This window comes from Lathamus discolor, chromosome 9, assembly GCF_037157495.1.
Source record: "Lathamus discolor isolate bLatDis1 chromosome 9, bLatDis1.hap1, whole genome shotgun sequence".
Classification (NCBI taxonomy): domain Eukaryota; kingdom Metazoa; phylum Chordata; class Aves; order Psittaciformes; family Psittacidae; genus Lathamus; species Lathamus discolor.
In genome coordinates this window covers 12,580,311-12,598,463 of record NC_088892.1, presented here as the reverse complement: position 1 = coordinate 12,598,463, position 18,153 = coordinate 12,580,311, and the positions used below count along the sequence as shown (strand labels likewise).

General features: G+C 42.2%; 1 protein-coding gene across 3 annotated transcripts; it reads right to left on the bottom strand.

The window, feature by feature from the left end:
* Nucleotides 1-4,579: 4,579 nt before the first annotated feature.
* On the bottom strand, nucleotides 4,580-17,483 carry VMA21 (vacuolar ATPase assembly factor VMA21). 3 transcript variants are annotated; one of them, XM_065689531.1, is made up of 5 exons: nucleotides 17,404-17,483; nucleotides 15,414-15,578; nucleotides 14,371-14,815; nucleotides 12,346-12,405; nucleotides 4,580-10,967 (listed from the first exon to the last, which is right to left on the bottom strand). In XM_065689531.1, the coding sequence occupies exons 3-5, from the start codon at nucleotides 14,687-14,689 to the stop codon at nucleotides 10,825-10,827; spliced, it is 522 nt and encodes a 173-aa protein (XP_065545603.1). In that variant the 5' UTR covers nucleotides 14,690-14,815; nucleotides 15,414-15,578; nucleotides 17,404-17,483; the 3' UTR covers nucleotides 4,580-10,824. The 3 variants fall into 3 exon arrangements, with proteins under 3 accessions (XP_065545603.1, XP_065545604.1, XP_065545605.1); XM_065689532.1 differs by lacking the exon at nucleotides 12,346-12,405; XM_065689533.1 differs by lacking the exons at nucleotides 15,414-15,578; nucleotides 17,404-17,483 and having other exon boundaries at nucleotides 12,346-12,455; nucleotides 14,371-14,596.
* Nucleotides 17,484-18,153: the final 670 nt, after the last annotated feature.

Below are 18,153 nucleotides of genomic sequence, written 5' to 3'. Positions count from 1 at the left end.
TGTGTAAGTCACTTTTCTGTGAAATTAGATATTTTTTTTTTTGGCATGCAGACACTATCTTTATTATAGTATAGTATACTTTTAAATTACTTTTAGCATAAGGGAGGGCTTGGAAGTCACAAAGATTGCCCTTTGCATTGGGAATTAATTTATCTTCCACTCTTAAATTTGGAACAATACATTACATTCAGCCTATGCACAGGATTACATCAAACCAATAGATCATTCAATTCAAATTAAAGAAAGCTGTTAATATCAGCTAAGAGGAATCTACCTGAAAAATCCCACCCAACTGTACTTAGGTCAGTTCCAGTGCTTAAGTGCCACTGAAACCATGCTCGCTGAAGCCAGCTGAAAGCCACTCTCTCTGTCAGAGCAAGTTAAAAAGCTCTCTTGGCCTACTGGCCTGTGGTCATCAATCACAGTATTTTTCTACTTACAGTTTTCTTGAGAAGGGATGGGAGAAACTAAGTATTACTTGTCAAGCTATAAAGACATTCCATGCCTATTCATAGAGCTGCCCAACACAGCAGAACTGTCTCACCTATGCTTCTGATATCAGCTGAAAAAGTCCTGAGTTTGCAAGGCAGGACCATTAATTATCCTCCAGAGTTTTCACTCTTTGAATTTCAACACAAAGCTCAACTTTTCATTTCTGCCATGGTGGAATTTCCTCTTCCTCCCACATGCCGTGTCTGCCCAAAGTGTTTTTCCTGCACTGAAAAATGTGAAGTTGATGGTGTAGGCTGCTTTAATCCTTTATTCTTGCAGATGCATGTTCCATTTAACATCCATTTAACATGAAGTATAAAGCTTAACCCTATACAGGACCCAGTCAATCACTTGCACTTCTGCAGGTTCTAGAACTAGTTCAAGAACTCCATTCTCAGCAGCACACTTGCTGAGGAGAATTCCGGGAAAATAGAAGTACTGCAAAACCTCCAAAACCCTTTTAACAGGAATTCATAGTTTGGCTTGAGCTGGAGTCATACTGAAAGAAGCTTGTAGCTCCGACTGACGGAGAGTACAGACATTTCTCTTCTGCAGCCTCTGTAATTGCAGCTGGTCTCTCCCACCCCATAAGATGGTGAAGGGAAGAGGTAGCTACACATGGGGTTTCTACTGTTTCTGGAAAATCAGGCTCAACAGTCTTTTCTTACTCATCCTAATATCTGCAAGGTAAGGATGGTCAGAAGACCTTTGCCTAGTTAAAAAAGCCCAATGCAAAACCACAGCCAAGAAATTGGCTACCTCTCATGCAGCGAGCTGTATTGATCAAGCTCTCCTTTCCTTTCAGCCGCAGTGCATGGTGCCTCACGCTGCAAGGCCATACCTCATTCTGGCTTTAAACAAACTTTGCTGTGTTAACATGGGAGTCAGCTCCAGCTAAGGGTGCCTTATCACAGCACAGGGCTTCAGCAGCAACACTGACTTGAAGCACCTACATCCATTCCCCACACTACATTCTCAGTTACACCTGCACAACCATTTACAGGACAATTTAATCAGTCAGAATGCAAATAGAGAATGCCTTTATCCTAGATCAGTGTAGCATCTCATACATCCTGATACTCTTCACCTGCAGGATTAACAGGCCTGAAGACAAAATATTACGGGTCTCTGCCTTCTGCTGTCTTTTCATGTATCAGAGCCACAAAACTTCGGCATCACCATGAAGTTATAAGCATACCAGACTAGGATCACTGCAAACGTGAACAATAAATTAAATCTTATGCTGTTTTCTTCACTTAGTGAGCAAATTTTGCTAAGCTCCTTAATGCCCAGAGATGCAGTTTTACTGTGGAAAGGAATTTTCCTCTTGTGAACTCAATGTTCAAACAAGCTCCCTGGTGAGGTAAGCACAGGCTGCCTTTTAATACAAATACAAAACTCACATTTAACTTATTAGCTGGGGGAGGAATACAGATTAGAGTTGGATGAATCTCATGAATCATCATTTCTGTAGGATAAAAAGCAAGCTTGTCTCCAAAAAAAAATTAATCAATTCATTTGCCTCTATTGTGTATTGTAGATAGAAATGCTTAAATAATAAAAAGACTAATAACAACACTCCAACCGATTGTTCAAGAAAAAATGAAAAATAGCTTTTGGATTATGAAAGAATATTCTTTAAACACAGAAAAATAAAACATTTCAACTGGCACAATGCTTTGGGAGAGAGAGACAAATGCAGATTAGTCACGCTTGAACATACTTCCCCAAACAATACACTGTTTAGAGCTAAGCCTAAGACATGCACACACCCCAAGGCATAAATGAAAAATTAAGGTCTGTATATTAGTTTAATTCCTTTATCATTTACTCACTGCCATATTCATCCAGTCTCATGGGTAAATGAAGGGATGTGCTCTTGAAGTGTGAAGCGTGACGAAAGCATAGTGCTAACACTATCAAAAGGATAATGGAATTGCCCAGTTCAAGTGCAGCATCATCCTCCAGAGATGTGCAAATTCCAAGTAGCCCTTTTTTATTATTTTTAAGATTTTAGAAGAAAGAGGAAAGAAAGGATCAAACAGAGAACAGGTATGCCTCAAAGAAGCCCAGAGGAGTCTAAAGCCAGCTGAGCAATGGCAAAGATCTACCGAAACAGGGGTTTCATGGAATACTCAGAACTGTTAAAGGAGGAGAACATGCAGTACAGTGTGAGCATGTATTGGGCATGATGTGCTGTGGTATGGAATACCCCTTAGGCTAGTTTGGGTCAGGTGTCCTGTCTCTGCTTCCTCCCGGCTTCTTGTGCCCCTCCTCACTGGCAGAGCACGAGACTGAAAAGTCAATTGGAGTAAACATTACTTAGCAAAAACTCAAAACACTGGTGTGTTATCAGTGTTGTTCTCAGGCTAAAGTTGAAAACACAGCACTGCACCAGCTACTAAGGAGAAAAAATGACTGCTACAGATAAACCCTGGACAATCTTTTTTTGCACAAAAGGAATATGCAGGATATTCTGGGGAGGAAAATTCATCAACACCAGCATTTTATCTAAAAGCTCTATTTTTGGGTAAAGAATAAGCAGCTTAAATTTGTATTGAGTCTCAAAAGCCTAGTTTAAGTAGAATTTTTTCCTGGGGAAATGTTAAGAACAGACTGTGTTTTTCAGGAACTGTTAGAGTAAATGATGGCTTTGTACTGATTTCCAGTGTTCAGAATGGACATGAGAAAGAGAAGTCAGTTGATGTCCTGTTACTGACAGATAACTCTTCTTATCCATCCATATTACAGACTCCTGGCACAAATACCTCTAATATCTCATCTTATGCATTTCATATTATCATCAGATTTAGGACCAGACCTTATTAATTCTGCAAAACACAGGATCATAGGCAAGGGAACTTCTCTCACAATGCAAAGCCTCACCTGCTCATCACAGGAGAATGGAGCCCACTGGCTCCCACGACACAGCAATTCATCTTACTGGTCAATCAATCTGTAATCTTCAGGGCTGAGCAAACCCCTGAGTTTGAACTGAAAGAAAACAGTCTTGACAAAATTCAAGGAGACATCACAAAATAAATCACTGTTTCTGCTTCACGGGTGGAACAGGTTACATACTATACCCACATACAGATGTGATAAACTGAACTTGTTCTCATGTAATGAGCCATGTTATTGCATCGCTCCATATTTTAACAGCATAAAATTGTAGCAAATTAGTTCTGGTGCTGTGCAGAATTACCTGCTGTGAAGAATTACCTATTCACTATTTGAACAAAGTCCATAAAAAGCACACAAAAGTTGTTTATCCTATCAAATTGCAATTGGGATCATACATTTAGAGCACAGCTGACCTGAGGTAGAAAGTTCACAAGGCACTCAGCTCTGCTTTAAAACTAATCCCTCACATAAGCTTGATATAATGCAAACATGGCTTTTTGGCATGGACAAGCTTCTTGAGGAGCTGCATCATACGCTCCAGGTACTGAGAATTCCTTACCAAAAGGCTCAATGTAGTTTTCATTAAGAGCTGGAAGAGTGAAAGCAGCCTGGATCACACTTACAACACTACTCAAAGTATTTAAATGTTCTTCAGTTTTGTAATATGCTAAAATAAAACTACGTTTGAGCACAGAGTTGGACTGTTTTGAACGTAAGAAGCATACGACAACAGCAGCATGTTATTGTTTAAGTGTTGTTTATTACTCCTCCCATAGCCCAGGACAAATAGCAGTCTGATTAAGAATTGCTTATAGAATTAAAACTTTTTTTCCCTTGGCATTACTGTTTTCATACCTTAATAGCAGAGCTAACAGCGCTAACAATTCTGAAAATTCACAGGAAGGAAAGCAGAATCCCCACCAAGGGGCATAAAAACCTCATGTCTCCCTACAAAGCTCAATGTAATCTTAACTAGCAATCACAACAGATGCCACGCTACAGAAAACATTTCCTCCCATCAAAAGCACTTGACAAATAGCGAGGAGAGGTAAAGAGAGAGAAGTGCTAAAAAGAACGAGGACCTTGCTACTGCTTGCAAAATTATAATGGGTTAGAAATAAATGCTAGCTCAAGATAAAGGAACTGGCTTAACATAACAGATCAGACAGTCATTACCATGAAGACAGGTGCAATTGCAATTTTATTTCACTTATAAAAACAAAACAAAGATCCAGTTTCCACTTAGTAAAACTAGGAGCTGTGAAACAGCTTCTATTCAGGATTATTTCCAATAACCCTGCGGAAGCCACTAAGCGTTAAGACAAACAGAGGACCCTCTATTAAACACATGGAACACAGAATTTGATATCCACACAGAAAGTCTCAGGGATGTTGGGCTAAACCTGCAGATTATGAGCTACAGCCACTCCACATTTAAACACAGCTGCACCTAACACACAAACCATCAAACCAATTCAAACACTCAAATCATCAGAATCAACTTTGGTTTTGATTTTTTGGTGAAAGTATACATTACATTGGGAGAAAAAATGCTGTGTTAACAACACAGAACCATAGAATCATTTAGATTGGAAGAGACCTTTAAGATCATCAAGTCCAACCATTACAGATGTTCACAGGAGTCAGGCAGGGGTGGCATCGGAGAGGCATGGAGGGAGCATGTGCACACAGGGAAGGAAGTGTGAGGATAAATGTTCTCATGGTAGGGAACAGAGCCACTCCCACTTGGCAAGTTGGGAAGAGTTGCACAAAGTTCTCAAAGGAGACCCAGGCTAGATGGAGAAAGATCCTCTTGGTTCAGCAAATGTGACAAGACCTTCAGAACAGGGACCAACCCCACAGGCTGCAACACAAGCTTCTAAAGAAAACAGCTCTATCATAATGCTTCAAATTAAGACTCATCCAACATTTGCTACTTCTATAGAATGGTTCTACAAAAGGGTTCAAACGGTGGAAAGGTTTGAGACCAAAGTGCGTTCTTCTGTCTTCTCTGTCAGACACAAAACCATCTACACAATGACTCATTCCCCTGAAAGAGCTTTACGAAGCATTCCAGCTGTGGAGCTAAACTTTGGTACTTCTACATGATCTCCAACATCAGCAGAGCTGTTATGAGTCAAGAGAAACTGCATGTTGAGGATGAAGAACTGCAAAGGTATTAACTGGCTCCTCAGTGGTGCCACACAGGCCCACACTCAACAGCAGGTTTTGATTTTTGACTGCTGTTAACTCTCAGTCATGAATCATCCTTCAATTAAAAACAGTTTTAATTAATAACACCCCCCTGTGCCTAAGCCCTGGGCCATTTACACTAGAAATATTAAACCACAGTTTGCCATGTGCCAATTATAAGAATCAACAGCTTTTTTCCAGGCCCATGAGTAGTCTGCACTAGTGTAAAAGCAGTTACAAGTAAGCACATGATCCCTCCTGGAAACACTGCACATCCACAGCAAATAATCTTGGCAAGAATATGCTACCAAGGTGAGTGGGACAGAGAGGGTTGTGAAACATGACAGCAAACCAGCTCCAAGAAAACTCAGTCCCAGGCATTCAGCTGGACAGTCACCAAGTCAATTACGTGATTTTCCAAGTTCTTCTCTCTGGTCATTCCTCACCACAAATGTAAGAGAATGACTGCAGGTGGCCCAAAGTACACAGCGTTTCCTTCTTGCAAGCCCCATTCAAGCACATAAGAGCCTCCCCGTGCAGGGAAACTGCAAGCACTTTTCCCTGTGAGCCTGAAACAAGAAGCTTGTTCCTCCTGACAGTTGATTAGAACTAACGAAACATTAGAATGACAGTTGCTCTTTGCTATTTTTAAAGAAATATTTACACACCAAGCACCTGACCCTGCCCTAAGAGATGACTCAGAGCCAGTAACAATGCTAGTCTGTACAAGACAAAGCTGAGTACGTGTGGCCCAGATCACACACTCCAAAGCTGTCAACCCATGAACAGCTTCAGCTGGAAGTTAAAAATGGAATTGGCTTGCCATTTTGTATGATTTACATTTAATATTTCAGATCAGTGGCTCTGCATAATTCCCTGGAGAACAGTGGAATAAACACTTCTGCACAAAAGCACATGGTACCTCAGTCATCACATGCAAAGCTGTGCCACCACATTCTGGTCCTCACCCTACCTCATCTCCACCCCACCTCCCAGTTCACTCCTTTGCTTTACAGGACCTCTTCCCCCTCCCGTGAGCTGCAGCCTATGCAAATTCCAGTCATACCCATATTACAGTATTTTGTAATACGTGTGGCTTAGTTTGCTACTTTTTAAGGGTCCTCTCCATTCTCCTCTCGTACTCATCTGAACTATTCTCAGCAGTAACATCAAGCATTTTACTGTTTATGAGCCAGCACAACTTCCCCTCTCCGATCACAGAAATCAGGCAGAAAAACCTGCCCTCTAGTTTGTCATGCTGCATTAGCAGCGTGGCAAAATTACATCCTTTAGCTTCTTGTAAGTTTGATAGCATCCAACAACCTGCACTGTGAGAAAGATGCAGGTTGCAGTTTTGAGGGGTGAATGTGGGTTTGTCTGGTTTTTCTCTGGGTTTTTGTTTGTTTGTCAATGTTAAGTGATAGTTATTACTGCCCTCTCTTACACAACAAACTAGGTAGGTAGTATTCTGTTTTGAATATACTGTAAAGTTCATGTACATTAATCAATGCTAGTGTCTGACAAAATTAACAATGTGATCACCAACATCACCATTTTCTCTGCAGATTTCCTACTCAGTGCTAGCAGTTAACAGATTAATTATGTCAGGCATTTCTAAGCACAAACCAAAGGTGATCGCCTGCACACTCACAGGCTGGGCACCCACCACTATGCTCTGCAGGCATTTTAAAAAAGCCCCTGGTTATAAGTACAGAAGAAAACTAAACTAATTTCGGGTAGCCACCCATTTTCCATTTCTCAATGTCTCCAATGCCTTAACTGCCTGTAGCCCTGGAAAACATTGCAGAAAATTTCTGCTACAATCTCTGTCTCAAGGTATTTGCTCACTCCTAGGTACAATTCTTGCTTTAGATAACCTGCCCAACTGTCAACCTATGCAAACACAGGACAGAACACTAAGCGAGAGGCAATTTTCAAGTACTGAATGGTTTATGCAGACCAAGTATTCCCAATTTTATCTTAACAATTGTCTGAAATCCATTTTTAGTAATAAAATGAACAAATTTACAGTTCAAATTTAAAGTACTACACTGTAAAAATTTTACATCAGCATTTTATAGAAAATAAAAACCAGAGCAACAGAATATTAATCTCTCCACAACTTTTATCAATTTCCATATCTGTAATGTAGCAGGTTGATGTTGGCTGGACAGCAGGCACCCACCAAGCTGCTCCATCAACTCCCCTCCTCAGCCAGAAAAGGGATGGAAAATACAAGACAAGGCTCATGGGTCAAGATAAGGACAGGGAGAGATCACTCACCAGTTACCATCAAGGGCAAAACAGACTCGCCTTGGGGAAATTTAATTTATTGCCAATCAAATCAGAGTAATCAGAAATAAAAACTGTATCTTAAAACACCTTCCCCCTGCCCTTCCCTTCTTTCCAGGCTCAACTTCATTCCCAGTTTTCTCCACCTCCTCCACTCCAGCAGTGCAGGAGGAATGGGGGCTGTGGTCAGTTCATCACATATTGTCTCTGCCGCTCCTTCCACCTCACTTTCCCATTCCAGCATGGGGTCTCTCCCATTCCTCCATGAACTTCTCCGATGTGAGTCCTTCCCATGGGCTGCAGTTCTTCAGGAACAGACTGCTCCAGTGTGGGCTTCCCACAGGGTCACAGCCTCCTCCAGGCACTCCCCTGCTCTGATATGCAGTCCTCCCCGGGCTGCAGATCAGTATCTGCTCCACCATTGACCTCTATGGGCTGCAAGGGGAGAGCATGCCCCACCATAATCTATATCATGAGCATTAGGAGAGTACCTGCTCCAGTGTCTGGCACACCTCCTCCCATCCTCCTTCACTGACCTTGGGGTCTGCAGAGCTGTTCCTCTCACATATTCTCACTCCTCTCTCCAGCTGCTCTTGCACAGCAGTTTTTTCCCCTTCTTAAATATGTTAACCCAGAGGTGCTACCAGCATCACTGATGCACAGAAAACACAGTCCATCCCACCACTGTTTCAGTTATAGCTTTGGAAAATACACCAAATTTTTATGAAGATGGACAGTTACAGGGATGGTGCTTCTGACGGGCTCAGCCTTGGCCAGCAGAGGGTCTCTACGAGACTGAGGGAAGCTTTGGGCATCTACTCAAAGAAGACACTCCTGTAGCCCCCCCACTAACAAAACCTTGCCATGCAATCCCAATATAGCACAGTATTACAATGGCCATTAAACTATTTAAAAAATGCCATGAGAATTAGCTTTGCATTAACAGGAACATCTGATACATGGTAGGAAACATGCAACCTGAAGAGACCCCAACATAGCTCCTGAAACATCTAAATCAACAATACTAAACCTTAGCACTGATAAGGCACAACAGGAGTCTCAGTAGGGCATCATTTACTCCATGTGCACTCCACACTGCATGTTTGCAGCTTCTGTTCTTCAAGCTCTCTAGTCATGATGTAATTCCACCATTCAACTGTTTCCACTGCACCATTTACCCAAGTGGTGGTTTCAGCTCTCAGGCACAAGCAACATTAACCCATTCCATGCCTGCTTCTATGCAGTGGCTAGCGCATTGCCTTTTTTTTTTTTCAAGGAGAACATTTTGGATCAAAGCATTGTCTTTAGAGAAGATCCTCCAATGGATGGATAAAGGTTCAGCTCATTACCCCAACAGCTGAGACATTACAGTGCTTATTCTTATAGCACAAACTTTTCACATTTTTGTAACTAATCTAGGGATTCTGGTATGTGAAACATAAAACACATATAGCACAAGACCCAGCTAGTAAAGCACAATAGCTATGTTCCTACTTATTCTCCACTACAAGCCAGCTTACAACCTAAATTTGGATTTCAAATGCTACAAGACCCTTCTTCAGGTTGTTGGCAGCAACCTGACAATAGGCTCCTGGGTGAGAAAAGTTCACATTTCAGCAACATAATGTAAAAACCTATTTGCATGAGTGTGACATGGTGTAGATACTTGTGCAGAGCTGGGACTCTGTAGAGATGGGAGGAAGGAGACCTGGGAACATAATCCATAAATGACACAAAGGCTTGAGGAAAAATTTTACCATGGACAAATGTAGCACCAAAACCATTCCCAGCTGATACTGAGCAGAAGACCTCCAAAAATGGCTCAACTAAAACAAACTGGAAAACTCCAGCTAACAGAATCATCTAAAGCACAGCAGCCTAACAACTCTTGTCAGTGCTAGGAAAGTTCTATGCATTGCTGGAACTTTTGGAGAAATGTTTTATCTACACACTAAAAGCTTGCCAACAACAGCACAGCAGTGGAATGAAATTCAGGTTATCCTGCAACACAAAAATCTTATTATGGTTTGGCTACAGAGAGTTTCTACACACAACTAAGGAAAAAAGAAAACAATCAACATATTGTATCATGTCACAGTGCACGAGTTCATATTTATGAACACAAGCAAATTTTCCATATGATCACTCTTGTGTTCTGCTTCTTAAAGGACAATGTCTACAGGTGGCTACAGCTTGTTTTCTCTTGCTCATTCCTCTACTATCCATGAGAGTGGCTTACAGCCGTTACTGATACCACTTCACCCCAGGATATCCAACTATGATCTTTAGCAATTATCAAGAACACATATAAATGCAGATACAAAAAAACACGCTATGCCATTTCCTTTGCATTATCAATATTAACTGTAGAAGACTGGAAAGATAAGCAATGAAGTAATACAACAGTCCTCCTAAAAGGAAATTAAAGACTGAATTTTACACTTTAATAAAAAATTACATCTGAAAATAATAATAAAAAAAACAAACACAAAAACAAAACCAGAAAAACCTTTGTATTTCACGTTAGAAAGACATCACCTGAGTTTCCAACCCATTCTATTCCTGCAATTATTTCTAAGCTCAGAAATGCTTGCTTCATGACAATATTATTTTCAAAGCAAGCCAGAAAAGTACTAGGAATGACAAAGATGGCTACAGATTAATTTTTTGTTTTGCTTTTTTTTAATAAATAATGATTTAACTTTAATTCCAGGTGAAGACCTCGGCTCCACGTAGCAGAGGCTGGCTAAAGAACAACTTCCATCAGCATTAGAGAAAATACTGTTTCATATTGATGATGATGATAAGTCTTACTCTAACCAGAGTGGAGGCATTAGCCTCCTCTTTGTACATCTGTATTATACATTGTGAAGCATGTTTTTTCTTCAGCTCACAAAAATCTGATTTACAGTCTGTAGGCATCAGATGACAATGATCTTCATCCTAGTCCTGTTTGCCTTCCCGCCACTGTCGAGAGCCCTCATTCCATGCTACGTATACAAAGAGAGCAAGTACCACATGAACAGCAACGACAGCAACTATGGCAGCATAAAAATAGCTGTCCCTGTCCGACATTCCTAAGGTACCTGAGAAAATAAAAGAAAGCAAAGAGCATTAGTTATTAGGAACACTGAAACAGCAAATCATATTTTTTCCTGAAGACTAAAGTTACATTTATCAAAATGACTGAGCTCTGGAGGAATCACAGGAAAGAATTTACCATGTTAATTATAGACCTTGCAACTATTTTGGGAATAGAGGAGACTGCAATTATTCAATATTAAATACCCTGGTTTTGAAGTCAACAGCTTAAGAGTTCTGTAACATTCACTTTTTCTGGTACTGTCTTTCAGTACCAAATAAAACTCAACATCCTTTTTTTCGGAAGTATAACACTCTTGTGGGGCAGGAAAATGAGTGTGGATGTAATTTATTTGCTACTGTAACAGGACAGAATGGTAAAGCAACAATTAAATTTAAAGGACTTCTACCTTTTATATTTAGACCATAGACCAATAATTCCTCACCAGTTAAGACACATGAATGCGTATCACATGAAAGAAGCCTTCCAGTATCAGAAGACCAAATAAAAAAAACCAAATACAATTTCTCTTCATTCATCACAGCACACAAACCATCACTCTCCAAACACAAACCCAGCCTATCAGTGCTGACAGATCTTGCCATTAACTGACACAGCAAAGTTAAGGCTCAGCTTGCTATACCTCAGGGAGCAGGGGGAAAGAGTGAAAAGGGATCTTGAAAGTTACTTAAAAAGCTTTCAGCTTCAGCCTTCAGAACCACATAAAGCAGCACACACCAAAGAAGAATCACCTTGTAACAGCTCAGTTATGTGTTCACAAACTGCTCTCTAAAAGAACACTTTTGAAGGAAGACACTTTTCTCCTACAGTATTAGGAAGTTATCAAAGCCTTGCAGAACCAAGGCTAGGATGTGGCTGGTTGGTAGCAGTTTGATAGGACTGATCTAAACAGCTAAAATATCTTTTTTCTTATTATTAAAAGGAAACTCTACAAGCAACTACATTCAGTATCTGAAACTGGGTATACCACAACTGCTTTACGCTTACAATACAGGTATGTGTTAAAAAGCTAAAAAGTAAACCCAGTAAACAACTGTATCTTGACTATGCAACTAGTTTGCAGCACTTGCAGGAAACATAGCCCTGGTAATTTGGATAAAAGCCTGCTGCAGGGTCGTGTTACATACCCTTTAGGTAAGAGGAATGGATGCGCCTGTGTACAATACAAACCAAGACCACAATGCAGGGAAGGCTGCACAGACTGTTTGTATAGTTTTTTGTTCTAATTAGACATTACAAGGCCATTAATCTACATAAGGAAACAAATATTCAAAACAGGAAGGGAAACAAAGATGCTATTAGAGGACTTTTCTTTTCCTCTTTCTTTTAACAGTAATGCTAATTGGCAGAAACAGAATTACCTTCAAATATATAAGCCTTTGATGAAAAATATAGCCCAACAGGTAATGTAATCATTAGAGCTGTGAAGAACAGAAGTGTTCGTAAAGTTGATGTTAATGAACCCTCATTTCTGAAATAAATAAGAAAAGTTACACACAGAAGAAAGTCATAATATATACACCTGACACAGGACAAGAACTCATCCCAACCAGAAGCTAATTACTCTTCCAGAATCGAGTACTTATACCATCTGGAAGTGATAAAGACTTGGAGTAGAATATGCATTTATTGACTGCGACATTAAAATCACAGCATTCAAAACAATGTAATGATTATGCCAGTCAAAGCAAGACAAGATTAAAACCAGTCTTTAGATTTTTCCCCGTTATTGCTTTGTAAGCATTAGTAACACAGGGGTTTACATTAGTATACTTATCAGTGTATTATTACATTCTTATTAAACATCTAATATTAGATACGCTTGTCATATGACAGTATACTGCCTTAAAACTTGCCAAGTTCCATCTTGTTTTCAAAAAGAACTACAAGTCTCGGAAAATGACAAATCCTGCATGCTGGGGTGCAGAGGGAAGTACACAGAATGACTTTAACAGCTTACTGTTGGAAACAAAGTTCCTTTTTACTAGTTACTGTTCCTCTATTTAAAATAATTTCTTATTTTCCACTAAGAAAGTTGGGATAACTGTAGCAATAATCAGAGCACAGAGCCAATACACCAAAACATCAGTAACGTTTTTCCTTCACAGACCTAAACAGACCTTGAGACCCTCACAGCTGTAAAAGACCTTGAGAAAGAATCACAACGAAGGATTATGTGCTTGGTAAATTCTCCCTGAAAGCGATCTGCCAGAACAGGTTTTGTATTTACAACACACTACATAGAGCTTGTTTTTGTGTGTGCTTTCAACAGCTTTCACTCACTCTGCTTGGCTGACTACATTATTTCATGCTGAAGTAAACATGCAAATCAAGCAATACCCTTCTGTCAAAAACTACTGGATTCAAGGGCATGTGTCCTTAAAGCTTTGACACACAAACAAGCACAAACCTCAACTCCAGTCAGGGATACATAATCCTTAAAACTTCCAGGCACATCCACAGCAATTCTTGTACAAGTATTTTCAAAATGTTTTATCCAAACACATCTGTGCCACAGTATATGGCTTGAAATCGCATTTTATTCATAACATTTCTTCGGAAAAATAAGAGGAAAAGGGAAAAAAAAAAATACCCAAAACAAAAAGCCACAACGACTTGCCCTTTAGCAGCTATCAAAAGACAGATGATGTGCAGCCACACACAACTTTTACACTAAAGCCAACAGCACTTTTTCCTGGTCACGTACTGCCATACTTTTAGACTGCATGTTAAGTAGCTTTAAAACAAACCCCCTCCGACCCCCCCGAAAATATTTGGAAACTTTCCTTTACTAGAGTTTGTCTCAAGGTCTGTCGGGATGGAGAGCGTAACCCCAATCAAACTTCCCCTGCAGGAATTAGAAACTATTCTCTACTTAACCCCCTACCCATAGAACAGAAAGATGAAATCCAGCTTATTAGCAAAGTTAAAAACTCCAGTGCCGACATACGCTTTTCTTGCACTGATATACTTCCATTACTTCCCTACGCAGCAAAAGCGAACGCTCGTGTCTAACCCCGGCCCCCACGCTGAGTTTCTAACTGCAGAGCAGCCTCTGCAAGGGGGTTTTGAGGCTGCCCGGGGTTAAGCGGCACGGCCAGGGCAAACCCGGGGCCTCCCCCACCCGCCGCTCCCCTCGTCTCGCCAGCGGCGCGAGATGGGCAGTCACTGTTTCCCGAGCGCCGTCCGCAGGCTGCGCCCTCAGCTGCCGCCACCCCGGGAGGTCCCGGGGCGCCCGGAGCAACCCCCGCCGGCCGCGGCCTAGCAGAACCCCCTTCTCCCGGCCCGGTCGCGGCCTGCCACCAGGCCCTGCCACCCCACAGGGGTCCTGTCCCTCCCGCCACCGGGTCAAGCCCTGCCCTTTCCTTCCCCTCACAAGGACTCACTGCCTGAAATCGGGCACGGGAACCGCGCCCACGCCCGCCACCGGCGGCACGTAACGATCCATCGGCCCTGCTCCGCGCCCCGCTCCAACGACGATTCTCGTCTGCCGGAAGCCCGCCGGAGCGGCCCACGCATGCGCAAATAGGCAGCGCCGCTGTCTCCATAGCAACTGGGCGCCCAGCCGCTGCCCTGCCGGTACGGGCTGCAGCCGCGCCGTCTGCTGCCCTCGGGCAGCGCTGCCTGCGCGCAGAGAGCTACCGAGCGCGGGCTTGGGCAGCAGCGCAGGCCGTGCTGCTTAGGAGTGCTTTCCTTGGGGGACATGGATGCTGTCGGTGCGCACGCCGCCGCTTGGGTGAAGGTCTGGGCTTAGCAGCAGATGGCAGCGGTCTTGGAGCCGCAGAAAACCGTGTTCTTGACGTGTTCTGACGAACTCACCAGTACAAAACGCTATAAATGAGAAAAAAAAACCAAAACCACAACCAGACCAAAAAAAAAAAAAAAAAAAAAAAAAAAAAAAGCCAGGCAAGGGCTAAGACATTTTCTAAAGGGAAACCGTAAAGTTTTCCTGTGCTGTCCTGTTAGCAAGGAGGTTTGTTCTCTCGGAGGTTTCCTACTTTCCTGGCACTAACTTTAATCAAAATTCCTTCTCGGGTCAAAGATGAAGTTTCTGGTCAAAATCTGAGTGAAACAGTCCCCAGCATAACCAAGGATTGGGCATATTGCACTGTCCTGTAGCCTAACTGAGCACTAAGCAACTCCACAATGCTACTCTGCTTAAGCTGTTCATGTTCCTGTTGAAGCTACTCTACTCTGCTTAAATATTCACCAAGGAGTGGACTTGGACACAGCTTTTCAACAGGAGACCAGTGTTGTGCAACCAGTCTCATTTGTGCTCAACAGCTCTAGCAGGAGCACAAAGCATTGCAAGCTTTCAGACAATAGCCCTGGAAGCAATTTAATTGAATGTTGCTGTTTAATTGAATCTCGTCTATCACGGCAATAACATATTTGCCCCTTTTATGGTAAAACCATGTTGCTATCTTACCACTCAGCCCTGCGAAATCTCAGTCGCGTAAGTCACTAACTCCACGCATTGCTCTTTCCTCACGCCTTCCTGCAGCCCAGGCTCTGTCCTGCTCCTTGTGCAGTGCCAAATAGCACATGGCACAGCACGATGGTATCTCTCATGGGCATCCTGCTGCCTATGAGCCTGAAAGAGAAGAAATATAAGAGAGGGTTATTTTCCTTGAAAGCAGTAAGGTCAGGAAATAAGTGCTTTGTTCTGGTAATTCCCGCTGTGAGCTTGCCTCTCAGAGCTTACTCAGGCTCAGGGTGAATTTCCCTGGTCTGGGCTAGAGGCGATGGACATGACACTGCACCAGCAGATACAGTGTGTAAAGGTGGGAGGGAAGAAGCAACAGTCTGCAGCAGTGATTTTCTCCCCACTGATTGTGAATAGTGAGGTCTTCTTATTATATTTTCTCCAGTATAGATGAGAAAGAAAATTAATTTCTTTAGAAGCAGGTTTTTTTTTGGGGGGGAGGGGGTTGGTTTTGGTTTGTTTTGTTCTTTTTCCCCCAGCAATAAACTTAGCTTAGCCAGTGGCTCCTTCCTGTTTAAGATGCAGCACAGTTTGGGCTGTTTGGTGCTTACAGAGGAAGGTCTGGCACTCACAGCCACACTTTCACTATAAGCCAGCTAATTTTACACCCTTTTAAAACAATACAACTCTCCTCTCCTTTAATTCCACTGATTCCTGAGCCAGCAAGAGAGACAATTTGCACGGGAGGGGCATGAGGGGGCTGGTGTAGACCAGGAGGTACCTTGCAGCCCTTGCCCAGTTGGATGGGGATGGAAGGAGGATTTGCAATGTTAACATGAGCTTAAAACTTCAAGCCAGTTCTTAAAAACATCTAATTAAACTGCAGCTATGCAGTCATTAAATCCAACCTGAATGTGTGAGCAGGTTCTGGTTACTTATGGATTACAGAGTGAACAAAAGTAACTTGGCAAAACAATCGGTACATAGTTAAGATATAAATCAGCTGACTGAAAAATATTAATGTAGGTGAGGTGAACATTTAATCACTATATACATGATGTTCTTTCCACTTCTGGTTTGATTTTTCTGTTTGTTTCCACAGTAGGAAAAGCAGTCTAACAACAAACCAATGAAACATAAAAATTGAATAAGTCTCACATCAAATAAACTTACCATAAAGCTGCATATTGAGCATGAGAAAGTAGCAAAAGATTCAAGGCTTAACAGCCCAAGTCATTAATTTTTAATGTAAAATTACTTCATATCTTCATCTGCCAGGCTAATAAAAATATTGCTGTATGATTTCCTGCATGTTTAACTGCTTTTCTTTCATGAGCACAGATGGGAAATACAAAACTATTAGAAAAATTTTGCAATTGTGAGGGAAAAAAAGCTTTTTATTTGCATTTTTGTGTCAGTTATTTTAAGAAATCTGGAGCATACACAGTCTTGTCTGTTTGCTTCAGGTTTTATATATCAAGTATTCTGAAATTTCAGGCAGACCACAGACCTGCCTTAAGCAGAAACTATGCTGCAAGCACAAGAAGCTGCCAATTTAGCTGAGACCAAAGATCTGCTACCCTAAGCTGTTGTCCTCAGCAACAATTGCCAGGGGATGCTTGAAGAATATAAAGACAAAAGCCTGTACAGAGCAATTCCTCTCCTGAGACACCCTTCTGGCTCTCAGCAGTGAGCTCCATGCAAGAAATTCTTCCCTGTGAGGGTGCTGAGGTGCTGGCACAGGCTGCCCGGAAAAGCTTTGGCTGCCCCATCCCTGGGGGCGTTCAAGGCCAGGCTGGACAGTGCTTGGTGCAGCCTGGTCTAGTGGAAGGTGTCCCTGCCTGTGGCAGAGGCTTGCAACAAGATGATCTTTAAGGACCATTCCAACCCAACCCGTTCCAGGATCTTATGACTGTCTGCCAGTGAAAGGAACCCTGGTCGTCCAGCAAATGCAGCAAGAAAGCCTGTTAGCCTGATGACTCTGGCTACCCACCTCCAAGTGCTTGGAGCATTTTCTTTTCACGCTGCAGCCCCTTTATCTGGTCTCTGTGACTTGCAGTGCAGCCTGCTTGTGAAAGATTCAAAGCAACCTGAAAACACAATCTGTTGTGTAACTGCTGAACTCTGTTGATTTGGGCTCATTTGGCGTAGTGAGCACATTTCGACATTCAGACTGAGAACAGTCTGTGCGGACGGAGTGCTCTGCAACGCATGAGCCGAGGCCCCTGCTTTTCTGGGGGTCTGCATTTTAGCCAGGGTGAAGCGCAGTCAGGAAAGGTGCCCGCTGAAGCAATACCATCTAGTGGTAGATGGAGGAAAAGAATCCCCCCTCCCCTACATAACGCAGAGCTGGAAAGGTGAAAATTGAAAAGATAACATTTGAAAACAAAACCAGGTGCTTCTGAATATTTTTTTCCAAGGTTTGTTCCCATGGCAATGTATCAATAAAGAAGAGGGAAACCAGATGATCAGAAAAGGAGCCGGAGTGGGGAAGTGACTGCGGTTACTGAGGCAGGTTGTAATGCTTGATCTTGCAGAGGTGCCAAGTGACCCCAGGGGTCTGGCTTTTGGAATGAGATTTCCCAGCAACAAACAATTAGCGCTGTGCAGCATCAGCTTTGAAGCTGTTAACAACTTGCTTAGAATTAGTAAATGTTTTTACGTGGTTAGAGCTTAGCCCCAGAGGAGATGGTGTAGAAGGAAGAGCAGCTGTGAGACAGTCATGATTTGCCATGGCTGGGAG

What these genes read in the sequence shown, in the direction of transcription:
- VMA21 (XM_065689531.1), bottom strand. Translation starts at nt 14,689, where the DNA reads ATGTCCCCCAAGGAAAGCACTCCTAAGCAGCACGGCCTGCGCTGCTGC. An exon ending in CCCGTGCCCGATTTCAGGCA is followed by an intron (nt 12,406 to 14,370) that starts GTGAGTCCTTGT and finishes TGTTCTTCACAG; the next exon opens with CTCTAATGATTACATTACCT. An exon ending in AAAGGCTTATATATTTGAAG is followed by an intron (nt 10,968 to 12,345) that starts GTAATTCTGTTT and finishes TTATTTTCTCAG; the next exon opens with GTACCTTAGGAATGTCGGAC.